Source organism: Hydractinia symbiolongicarpus, chromosome 1 (assembly GCF_029227915.1).
Source record: "Hydractinia symbiolongicarpus strain clone_291-10 chromosome 1, HSymV2.1, whole genome shotgun sequence".
Classification (NCBI taxonomy): Eukaryota; Metazoa; Cnidaria; class Hydrozoa; order Anthoathecata; family Hydractiniidae; genus Hydractinia; species Hydractinia symbiolongicarpus.
In genome coordinates this window covers 15,923,511-15,935,903 of record NC_079875.1, presented here as the reverse complement: position 1 = coordinate 15,935,903, position 12,393 = coordinate 15,923,511, and the positions used below count along the sequence as shown (strand labels likewise).

At 31.6% G+C, this 12,393-nt stretch overlaps 2 protein-coding genes across 2 annotated transcripts in view; both read left to right on the top strand.

Moving 5' to 3' along the window:
* LOC130642759 (activated RNA polymerase II transcriptional coactivator p15-like) overlaps window positions 1-12,393 on the top strand; it is a 67,096-nt gene that overhangs the window by 52,606 nt on the left and 2,097 nt on the right. Inside the window, exons 2-4 of the mRNA XM_057449546.1 lie at window positions 10,529-10,649; window positions 11,476-11,541; window positions 11,781-11,886. Of these exons, the coding sequence (XP_057305529.1) occupies window positions 10,569-10,649; window positions 11,476-11,541; window positions 11,781-11,886 (253 nt within the window). The 5' untranslated portion in view covers window positions 10,529-10,568. The remainder of the gene's footprint in view (window positions 1-10,528; window positions 10,650-11,475; window positions 11,542-11,780; window positions 11,887-12,393) is intronic.
* LOC130642727 (synembryn-A-like) lies at window positions 3,585-10,443 on the top strand. The gene is made up of 6 exons (XM_057449544.1): window positions 3,585-3,667; window positions 4,874-5,484; window positions 6,103-6,406; window positions 6,615-6,878; window positions 7,589-7,781; window positions 8,298-10,443. Exons 2-6 carry the CDS (start codon window positions 4,883-4,885, stop codon window positions 8,483-8,485), a joined length of 1,551 nt encoding a protein of 516 aa, XP_057305527.1. The 5' UTR covers window positions 3,585-3,667; window positions 4,874-4,882; the 3' UTR covers window positions 8,486-10,443.

Genomic DNA, 12,393 nt, shown 5'->3' with positions numbered 1-12,393 from the left:
CAAAAGGTTTTGATGCAGGCTTGCTGTCTGGTATGATCCTCATTGACCTACAAAAAGCTTTCGATACCATCAACCACTCCATACTTTTGGAAAAATTAGGAACTCTTGGATTTTCAAATGAAGTAATTCTTTGGTTCAGGTCTTACCTTGCAAACAGAACATTTTGTGTGTCAATAGATAACTTATCATCTAATCCAGGTAAACTGGAATGTGGTGTTCCCCAAGGTTCTATCTTGGGTCCACTTCTGTTCTTACTTTATGTAAACGATATGCCACAAGCTTTAGTACAATGTGATCTTTTTCTCTACGCAGATGATTCATGTCTCTTATTTCAACACAAAGACATAACTGAGATGGAAAATGCTCTTAATACAGACTTCAGTAATTTATGTGATTGGTTTGTGGACAACAAACTCAGCATTCACTTTGGTGAAGATAAAACTAAGTCTATTCTTTTTGCCTCCAGGGGAAAAATTAAGAAAGCAGAAAAACTTAATATTTCCTACAATGGAGTAGAAATCAAGCAGCATACGAAAGTTGAATATCTTGGTTGCATCTTTGACCAATCACTGTCTGGTGAGTCAATGGCCTTACATGTGATTAACAAAATTAATGGCAAAATTAAATTTCTTTATCGTCAAAGCTCATTTTTTAACAAGGATCTGCGACGACTTCTTTGTAACTCTTTAATTCAACCACATTTCGACTATGCCAGTACTGTGTGGTATCCAAACCTGACAAAAGTTTTAAAAAAGAAGCTCCAGGTTGCTCAAAACAAATGTGTTCGCTTCTGTTTACAAAAAAGTAGCAGATCACATGTAGGTGCTACGGATTTTAAGGAAATAAATTGGCTACCAGTTGGCGAAAGGTTTAAAGTATGCGTAAACAATCATGCATATAAATTTTTTCAGAAAAAATGTCCTCTGTACATGTCTGATGTATTTATTCCATCAAGTCATAAAAGAGCTTCGACTCGTTCATCATTCCAGAGGCTTGAACAATCTTGTGTAAAAACATCCCAAGGTCAACAGTGTCTTTCCTACCTTGGACCCTCCTTATGGAATACTCTTCCTGAGGGTCTTAAAAGATCTAGTACTACAAACAGTTTTAAACACAACCTAAAAAAGCACTATTTTGTTGTTATAACGAGAAGGGACTCAGATGATTTTGTGAATTAAATTCATATGATCTTTTGATAATCCTTTCGTTTTCGTTTTGATTATCTTTTTTTCTATAAGGGTAGAAATGGACCACAATGGAAATCTCGCCTTGGCTTGTTTTGTGTTATCCAGCCATCAAACATATCAACACTCAGGAAAATTGCATTTAATTTTTTTTTATATTTTTTATGATACATTTTAATATTATATATAGTTTATTATTTTATTTATTTGTTTTCAATTTCTTTTTCTCTGTAAATATTTTTAACGATTTTATAATGATGGCAAATATAACTTACTTACTTACTTAGATATTTTCCTCGTCATAAGAACAACATTATCCAATCAGAAAAATACCCCTTTCCATTTGTTTACAATGGTTGATTTAAACAATGACGTAATGATTTAGTCCTCTTTAAATTGTCTAAGCAAAACTAAAGCAGAAAGTATATCTTAAAGGCAAAATCTAACAAAAATTATCCTTTACATGCAATGGAATTTTCAGAGTATTAAGTGCCTAAACAACTCTGAATTGTCTACAGGAGGTACGCGGGGTTTTTTTTATCGTAAACAGTCGCTTCACGCACAACCAGTGACTCCATGTTTTATACACAAATGGCTAGAGAGAAATAGTGAGATGTGAAGCAACTGTTTAAGTGCAGCACATGTGACGGGGGTTACCTCTGTTAACGTGTGCAGCTGTTGAATATGTGTGGAGCGATTGCTTACGAACAAAAACCCGCAGGCCACAAGTAAAAATCTTCTCTCTCGCGTTGTTCATTTTTAAGGGGAAACAACATACGGTACAGGGCCGTCGTGTTCATGCTACCGACCCTCGAAACCAACAGAGCAGTGCAGCTGTGTGAAGTCAAAAAAACAACACAAAAAGGTAGCTAGCTATATAGAGGTAGAAGTTCAGGGATTTTTTTACCTGGTAATGGGAAATTTAAAGTATTGATGTGGTATTTAACTTTAATTAGAATCTATTTTTATTTTAAGTTTCGAAATAGAACGGGTTAGCTGACTTTATAAAAAGGGCTAGCTATATTTTTCATATGCATAGCTACATAGCATAGGCTAGACATGTATGTTTTAGCTTTGCTAGGTGGTGAATTGCCAGGAGTCACGCGCTTATCTTTTCGATATCAATATTTCAAGAAACAATTTTATTGCTATGATTATGCCAAAACAATGTTGGAAGAGTGTTAAGGAGCCAAAAGTCAGAATATAAAACAGGCAAAAGTTATGAAACAAATGTAGATAGCTAAAGTAGTTTGACCAAATTTAATTTTCAAAATAACCATACAATGTATAGATAAGTTGTGAATGTATGTGCGTGCATCCTAACAGGCAAGAAAATAAGGCCTAGCTAGATTAGCCAAATTGAATCTTTATGCTAATTTATGGATTGTTAGGAATGTAAGGTTAAAAATGAATTGGAATTGTTTATTCTCAACTATTATCTTCTCTGTTTAAGAGCAGACATTACTAATTTTAGCATCAGTTTTTTTTTACACTTGATATTTTCAACCGTGGACGTCTAGCTACAGATACTTTTTGCTTGTTGCACATGCATGCACATTACCATTGTTCTAGATGCAAAATCAAAACATTATGTCACGCAGCAACTTTTGTTTGTTCACCTGGTCTGCAAGACAACTTTATTTGATACTTCTTTCTAAACCAACCAGTCAGTCAGGAACAAGATGCCAATCAGATGCTAAATTAGCGTTTTAAAGCCTCGCTAAGTAGGCACACATGTATTATATATAATACATGTATCCGCCATACATGGAATCAAGTTCCAATATTCACTTGCGCACGCATCTAAGTAATTACATAATGCCCGATGCACGCAAGGAAATGATGGTAAAAATGTAAACAAACCACACATTACCTCCCATTTCTGCGCACAAAGGAAAAACACTGAACTATGATTGGGTGTATAGGTGATTTCAAGCATGATGTTATTTATTACTTTTTAGCTGTATATAAGTTCTTTTGGCTGTGGCCTTTGTCAGCAGGAAAAAAGATGCTAGAGATTGCAAAAGTCATCATGTAGCTATAGGTTTATGACTCAGCTTTGCTGAAAATGGCAGAGGTCTGAGTTTTTCAATATTGGGTAATGGCACTAGGAAAAGACTAGGTTAACTGAAAACATGGAGTACCCCAGTTTGGGTAGTGCTTAGGCCAATAGTTAAAGGGAACTCGAGGTATAAAATGATGTTGGACTTATATCATAGAGCTTAAAAAGTTAACTAACAAGTCTTTTTAAATTTTTTAAAAATCTCTTTTCGTTCTCAAGGCATTCACATTTAAAGAATTGTTTATCAAGTTAAGGAATATCGACTTAAAAATTATACGAACCTCCCTTGTTAAAAACGTCTTTTTCCAACTTTTCATATGTTATTTATATAGTAATTTAAAAAAATTAAAAAGAACAGAAAAGATATAAAAGATTATGGGGACGAAATTGGCTCAGCAAAATATTTAGTTTCGATTCACAGGTAACATCCATCATATTAATGAAACTTGTTTAACATCATTATTGACATCAATGAAATAAAAAGTTAATTTATTTGTAGCAAAAAAAGCACCTGTTTTTTACAACTAATTAAAAAGTTTTATGTCCAACATGCATATGCTTAATCTGTAAAATAATAAAACTAAATGATCCAGCCGCCGCTGATCAAAGATATCAACAAAGAGTACTCGGTAAGCATAAATGGTAAAATTGCATTGCATTATGTCTTTAAAAAATCTTTGCTATATATAGTAGTCTTATGCAAGCGATAAATTTGCTCGCGTAACTTTTTTTGCGTGTGTGGGCAAGTGCGCATGCCTCTCCTTAAACGGGCCTGTACACAAGTTCACAGTTTCAGCTAACAACTGTTTGAATAAATTTTTCTTTTGTTAAAACGCTCCTATTAAGAATTGAAAAAAGGAAGTTATCTGTTATGAATTAAAAAGGCTCTGACCATGAAGAATGGTTACAATATACTAAATGCCGTAAGACTAATTATCTATATTATAATACCCGTATACGTCGAGAAACACGCAATGCGGTATAAAAAGGACGAGCGAACCCGTGGATTTTTCCACGGGCTATAGACTAGTTTCTTCAGAAAAGGAAAAATAATCATAATGCTCGTGGTCAAGGCCTTATAAAATTCACTCTGTTTACTTCCTTTTTTTAATATACAGAAAATAAGCAAACAACTTGAAAGGTGAAGAGGTGTATTGCTCTAGCATGATTGCCACATAAAAACATCAATTTTTTTTGAAAACTATGAAGTTTTGAAGGCCTATCAAAAAGAAAATAACACCCGAGCAATAAATCGCTTCCCCAATGTTTCAATAATTTAAACTGTAAATAATAAGAAAGAGAACATTGATTTCCATGTGAGATGAATTGATATTGCTGAGCCTGAAAAACAATTTTTGGAATTGGGGGAGCAATTAATGGCTCAGCTAGTTTCTCATTTCTCAGAATTGGGTGAGCCTTTGTTTGAGCAAGCGCAATTGCTCTCCCCTTATTGATAGGCCTGCACTTGCTACAAAAGCTATATCAGTGATCTCCTTTTCACTTTGAACTTCCTCTTCAATCTTATCATCTTTTTAACAGGCAGCGAATTAATGTTCATTATGTTTTATTAGTAAATTGCTAATCAATCCCTGACCCAATCATTGAATAATGAACTATTATTTTTTAGTCTAGTAATATGGATTTATTGCCAGTATTCGAGGAGCTCACCAATAACTTGGATGATGCAGCAGTTATAGAAGAAGGCAAAAAAGTCTTGGAGAAATTTATTTGCGAAAATGAGAAGACATTTGAGTATTCAGAATTAGATGCCAAATGTCACAATAAACTGCTTGACAAAATCTTTTTATTAATCCATCAACATCCACTCTCGTTGGAATGTATCAAAATAACAAGATTGTTAAGCAGAGACAAAAACCTTGTGTTGAATATAAAAAATGTTGATTTCTACATGGACATATTTGCAAAATTGCTAAAGGAGAAAGCAGAATTAGGTTCCAATATCCTTTTGTCAAAAATTGAAACAGTGAAATGTTTATGTAACTGGGTCTATCTTAGTGACAAAGTCAGAATATATTTTAAAGAAAATAACTTAATTAAACTTATGATTGATGAAATGAAAATAACAGATCAATCTGTGACTGATTATTATTTTTACGAAATTCGATTAATGTTTTTGATGTCTGCATTGGAGGTTAGTGAACGGAACCAAATGCTTGAAGATGATGCTGTTGCAACTTTAGTTAAGGTTATGACAGATGCAGTTTTGGCTAATTCAAAGTATGTGTTAATTCCTCTTGTATGTGTTACTTCCTCTTTTTATTATGTATGAAATTGAACATTTTCCTTATTTTTCTTTAAAAAACTTGCTTTTATGCTTATGGTCACATCATGTGATGCCTTAAAGTCCATTTATATTTTCAAAGTAGTTTATTTTTAAAACTTTGAAATTCGTTAAAATTTTAAAATTTTACGATTTTAAAATTAGAGAAAATGACCTTTTGCAGGTATTTTTAAGGTTTTTTGAAAAGGGAAATTAAAAAACTCTAAATTGTGATTTTGAACTACGGCTTCTTCTATTTATTAGCACTATTTAATCTATTTGTCACCAACATTTTCTGAAGTTTTAGTAAAGGTCCTCTAAAATGATAAGGAAAAATCTATTAATATCCTCAAAAACCCTCTATATACTAAAGAATTTTTTTTTACTAATTTCCATTAAATTGACTGCACAGAGGTAATGTGTATTTTCTAACTGATTCAGAATAACTTTTATCTTATTTGCACTGAGGAAACAATTTCAACAAGCAACCAATGAAATTCGCGAATTCATGAGTATCAATAATGTTTGTGTGTTATCTTTGGTAATCTCGTAATACTATTTATTATTTTTTTTAGATCTGACGACTCTGGTCTGCATATTCCTATTATATGTGAAGTCTTGAAAGCGTTGTTTAATATAACCCTAGAGCTAAGCAATAGTACCTCTCCAAGTATTGTTGACGATTGTTTACATCTAGTATGCATTTTACAAAACATGTTAGTTAGTTTTTATCCCTTCGACTCCGATGAAAAAGATGATCTGTTGACACATATAGCTCATATGATGGTTAATATGCCGAAAACAGCTCTCGATGGTTTGGTAATAAATAGTAATAAAGATGAAGAAGAACAGTTTTGTGGACATCCGGTAACGTACGAGGTATAGAAATTGTGTAATGTTAATCTGAACCATATCTAACTGAAACAACGTTTATAGTAATGATTCCTTATGCAGTTAATTTTCATCAATTTTGTCGTATGTATTTTTTTTTGGAAACACGTTGTTACATTTTATGGCTTCTTTTGTCACATGATTTTTCTTTAGCTTTGTGCAGTTGTTGTTATATTGACTTGATTGTTTTTTTTAGAACTTTGAAATGCGTTCCGTCATAGTGTTTCTAGATGCATTGAAATTGAGAATACAAGTTGACAATTACATTGAAATGAAGGAGAAAACCATGGCAATTTTAACAGCGTTTTGTTATGTGTGTCGAGTTAATCCTGTTATAAGAAAGTATTTGAAACGAGAAATTCTCCCTCCATTGCAACCATCAGATATTCGCCCAGAACAGTTTAAAGACCTAAGGGGGAATATTGTACAGTTAATGACAACTGTTGATGTGCCATTAAAGGTTATTCTGCATTTATTTTTTGAGTGGTTTTAGTCTCAACTTAAAATCAATGTTGAAAACCTTCCCTAAATGAAAATTTGAAGTTAAAATATTTGCGATTTTACAAAAAAAAATTTCCAGATTGGTAACACAGAGATAAGGTTTTATAAGAATGAATTTTGAATTTCATGTAAAGGTTTAGCAGAGTCCACGAAAAACTTAAAAAATAAGCCTAGTTTAAGCAATAACAAGGTGGAAATTTGCAAAGTTAGATTTCACGGTGTCATCTATTTCAGATTCCCTTTAATAAATCTAATTTTGTGACTTTGCATAAATAAATAGTTTTTAAGCAAGTTAATTTTTGCTTGTTTTTATTTTTGGTGTATTTTGTAAGTCGGGTATATTGAATTATAAGGGGCAGCAATCCAATTACAATTTCTGGGTAGAAGCATATAAAAGTAAGAGAGAAAGTTTTGGGTGGTTTAATTTAATGAATTTGTGCAAAATTTAATCCACATGAAAAATTGTACCCTAAAAGTGGTCTACTCTCTTTTCTATATAAGCTTTTATCATCGTCTTTGCATACAACATAATGTTTACCAATTCTATATATAATATTCAAAATTTTCAATAATTGAAAAACAAGTTGATAAATTTATGAAAAATTATTGTGCAATTTTATAATTTTTTTTCCAAGCTCTTTTTTTGTTAAATTGCAATTTATTTCATAGAATATGGCTGCAGATTTTTTGTTTGTATTGTGCAAAGAAAACTCACAAAGATTAATACGATATGCAGGGTATGGAAACAGTGCTGGATTTCTTGCATCACGTGGACTGATGATACCGGGAATGTCCGATGCAGATGGTGATTATTCATCTGATGAACTTACGGATGTGGAGGACGACGTTGACCCAGTAACAGGTAACTTTGAATTTCAGTCTGTGTTATGTCACTTCCCAATTTGGTGTGTATAGTAATGTTTCTAGAAAGGTATGATAACCTTAAGCTGGCATTTTGTTTTCTGATTTATACTTCCATAAAATTTCAGTCAAATGTGAAATAGAAATATCCTTCAAAATATTCTATTCCTTGAACTCCCTCACACTTAAAGTAAAGGCCACCCTATCATTATATATTGCCTCTGTAAAGCACCTCTAATCTGGAAACTAAAGTGTTCTCAATTCTTCCTCATTGAATATTAGTATTTACATAACTAAGAACATAACTAAGTCTACCTCCTGATTTATATTGTATTACTTTTCAATCTTTTAAAGGTTAATACTGTTCACTATTTTTTCCTTTCAAATTGTTGTAAAACATTGCTATTTTTTTATCTTATATGACAAAAATAGAAGTTTGAAGTTAAGTACGATTAAACAAATACTTTGTATCTGTAACAACTTATTCCCATTTTTTACTAATATTTTTTGTTTACAGGAGCTATCCCTAAACCAAAAGACACTTCATTCGAAAGTCTCAGTGAAAGTGAAAAAGAAGCTGAGATGGAAAAACTAATGTGCATGTTTGACCGATTAAAAGAGCTGAATGTTATCAAACCCGCCGCTGTGGATAAAGATGGTAAAATTACGGAGTTAGAAACAGGGAATAACCAGCCAGGTCCTTGAGCTTGTTTAAAGCGTATGTAAATAGAAATTTAACAAATAAAAGAATACTGTACATATAATTTGAGGTAAATTTTTGTCTTTTATGCATTATCTGATTATGTTATTATAGGATTTATATATATATGTCTGAATTAACTGTAGTAGGTATAAAACTCCTTGATAAAAAAAGAATAAAACAACAAGAATACCCACAAGAAATTGTTAGCTGCTTATCTTATGGTGAAAAACGTAGGCAGTGGAAACCTTTTACTTACTTTTCTTGTTGTCGTGGTATTGTCATGTTTTATTTTCAAGTTTTTTTTAATCTAGTTGACTTAGCATGCTAGGTGTAGTTGCTATAATACAGCTAGACATGAATCCACATTGTGAATACGGCTTTCTTTTTCATTTTAAAACACTTGTTTCGAGCTTAAAGCCCCAAAACTCAGGCATGCTTGGTTAACTAAAATTATTGTAATATTACAAAGGTGAAAAATCCTGTGGAAGTATAAAACATCTTGCCACAAAAGTATGCCATTGTAGAAACACCTGTTTTTAGCTTATAACCCCAAAAACTCAAACATTCTATGTTCACTAGAGTATTGTAATGCAGATATGCAGTGTTTGGTTTGGATTACCAAGAATGGAAATCAAAGATGTAGGGAAAAAAAATAACCAAAAAAATTTAGATTCAATATTACACTTCTTTGCTAAAAAGCTTGTTCAAGTTTGTTTGACTTATGCTATGAGACAATCAAGTTGTTACAGAAGTGATATTTGTAAGTGGGTGTGTTTGAATTTCAGTAATACAATATTCCGCCTTGAACCTTCTGGTCAAAAACAAAGCATAGAACTGGAGGCAAAGAGATTCTTGAAAACAGGTAATGCAAAATGTTGATAAAAATTAACTTGGGAAAATAAATGATAAATGAGAATTTACTTTTTTATTTATATATATATATATATTAGTTTTTGTTTTATTTGTTTTTTGTTTACTTTTTGCTTTAGTTATTCAACTATGGTTTCGTACATTATTACTTTTTTCATGCATTTTATTAGACAACTGTGCCAGCTTTCCTAACAGTTCTAAGAATTCTCAATGGTGATTCCTTTTTGTTTTTTCACGAAATGTTTCAGATAATTTTATATTAATTGGAATATTATCACGTATTTTTACTCAAAAATTTACAATGTCACAGTTCGTTTCTCTGTACAAAGTTCATTTCGCTGTACTAAGTTTGTACAAACTAGTGATGACTTTTCATTGAAACTGTAATTAATCTGTTACTCAAATTCAGTTACCTTATGGTACTAAGTTTTGCGCTTTTTTTTTCAATTTTGGTCAAATTCACTAACTTATTCACATGTGAGATATTATTCACTAAATTATGCACATTGATATACTACTCAAGATATGCATAAAAAAAAACAAGAAATGCCAATAATTCGTAAAAAATTTTCAGATAGTGGAAAAGAGCGCAATATATAAAGTGCCAAAATTGTATGTGTGAATGTTTTTTTGATAACAGGCTTTTCTTTAAAAAATATTTCATTTTCCTAAAAAGATAACACCAACAAAACATTTTACTAAATAAATTAGTACCATTAAGATATTGAAAATTAGGTATTACGTATTGTTTACGTGTTCTACCTAGCAAAACTTCCTTGTCTTCAATGAAAATATATACATGTATAAACTAAATATTTTTACTTGTTTTTTTATGGATAGGTGTACCAGAATATGAAATGGAAATACAGTTCTTAATCATTGAGTGTGTGTTTTATTTTTTTCTAATTGTTGTTTTTACTGTTTTTGTAAAGTTCTATGATTTGTTTTCTGTAGTTGGCGGAATTTTGTAAGCATGAAATTTATTCTGTTTCACACTGCTATTAAATTAATTATTTTTGTAACATAATTTATTTTCACTCAGTTAGTTAGAAACTTTGCAACCATGATTGAATAGTAATAAATGTGGATTCACCAGCCTTTTTAACTATGGAACTTGTACTTTTTAAATACATATATCTGTCTTTATTTTAATCCTTTATTCTTTGTTTTTTGCAGGAATAACTTTATTAGTTCATAAGTAGATAGTAGAATAACATGTCAAAGCGTGTTAAAAGTAAAGAATTTATATCTGATGATTCTGACTCGGATGTCGAACAGTCCAAGAAAAAAAACAAGGTATATTCAAATTTTTGTCTAGGGTTTAAACCTATCTCTACTAAACTGAAAGTTCTGTGTAAAGCAAGATAATCAAGTTATTTGATTGGCTGGCAGAGCATGCACAACAACAACTGCCAGAAAGTATTTGATCCGTGGAAATTTCTGCTAGCCAATGAAATTGCGTTAACCTATTTTGCTTGAAATTTCCACTTAGTGTAAATGAGTCGTTAGAAGCATCACCAATTTGAATGGAGGCTTAGTTATTTTTTTAAAAGTTTTTAAGTTTGAGTTTGTAGCCAACGCAATATGAATAACTGGTATTGTAAACTGACTTATTACCCCTGAAATATTACCCTTTTCTAAAATTGAAACATTATTAGCATAAGCTTTAGCTTTGCTAATGTTAAGTTCATTTGAGTTTAGTTAGAACTTAAAACAAACGTTGTATTTTTATGGTTTGATTAAATGGTTGTGTGGTTGACCAGCTGCCCAGTTAGTTGGTTTCTTCCTTACAGTGCTTATCAAGGTGGTCACACCTGCAATGTCCTAAATAACCTAAACGTTGGACTCAAAATATTGATTTTTCCTATAATCTAAAAAATGTCATGTGACATATATGTTTTCTTTAAATAGTAAGCTTTATGTTACTACGTTTTATGTTGTAAAAGACTGATGAATTATATTTACATATTAACTGCATTTCCAATTGAACAGCTTTTCTTCCATTTAAATAAGAAAAGGAAGTAACTTTATTTGCTCAAAGATTTTAACAAAATATCATAAATTATGGAACGTTTTATACACTTTTAGTGTTTTCTGCTAAACTTTGACCTATTTGTTGTAGAAAGAGAAGACAGCTAAAAAAGAAGATAATGCTTCACATGGCGACGACGACGCCAGCAGCTGGGATGTAAGAATTTTGACTGTGCTTGTTTTGTTCTGTTATTGGGTCCTTCTTTTAAGTAGGTGTGAGATCTGTAGCTATGCCATTTAAGGTGACATTAAACTTTTTATAGCTACCAAAACAGCTGTCTCATTTACCCAGTGTGTTACGATTTTAGCATACTATTTAAGTGTTGAATCAGCAGACATTTACGTCCGAAGCATGGTGCTTGCAGGACAATAACGTAATGTTTTCTTGCTTTTTAGCTTGGCAAGAAAAAGAAAGTTTCGATCAGTGAATATAAAGGGCAAACGTATATAAACATTCGAGAATACTATGAAGCTGACGGAGAATTAAAGCCGGGTAGAAAAGGTGCACCGTTTATTATCTGTGTTTATTGTCTTAAGATTCAGTTTTTTAAAAAGCAAAAAATTTGTAAACAAAAAGCGTTATTACAGTACAGTCCAGATGTAAGCGTACGCGTACGCTCAACTTGCAAAAATAATTGCTTTCATTAAAAAAAACAATAGGATAGCGAGTTCCTTTTAAATTGCGCGAAAATAATTGCTTCGTGTTAAAAACAAAAGCATAGCGAGAAACATTGTTTAAAAACAATACTCTGCGCGAGAATAAATTAAACGCGACGGCCATTGAATTTTAATTTTTTTTAACAACGAAACTAATTATAGTAACGCGATTTTAATCTGATATATTTAAAATCACAAGCTCTTACTTTCAAAATGCGATCTAAAAAAACATTTCTATTGCAGTTTTTCGTTTTAAAACTTTTAAAATGCGATCTAAAAAAACATTTCTATCGCCGTTTTTCGTTTTAAAACTTTTAAAATGCGATCTAAAAAAAAAATATCTATCGCCGAT

Bases quoted from the DNA above. Each gene is read 5' to 3' on its own strand.
- LOC130642727 (XM_057449544.1), top strand. From the start codon at position 4,883: ATGGATTTATTGCCAGTATTCGAGGAGCTCACCAATAACTTGGATGAT. The intron at 6,407-6,614 runs GTATAGAAATTG...TGTTTTTTTTAG, and splicing joins GACATCCGGTAACGTACGAG to AACTTTGAAATGCGTTCCGT. The intron at 6,879-7,588 runs GTTATTCTGCAT...TTTATTTCATAG, and splicing joins CTGTTGATGTGCCATTAAAG to AATATGGCTGCAGATTTTTT.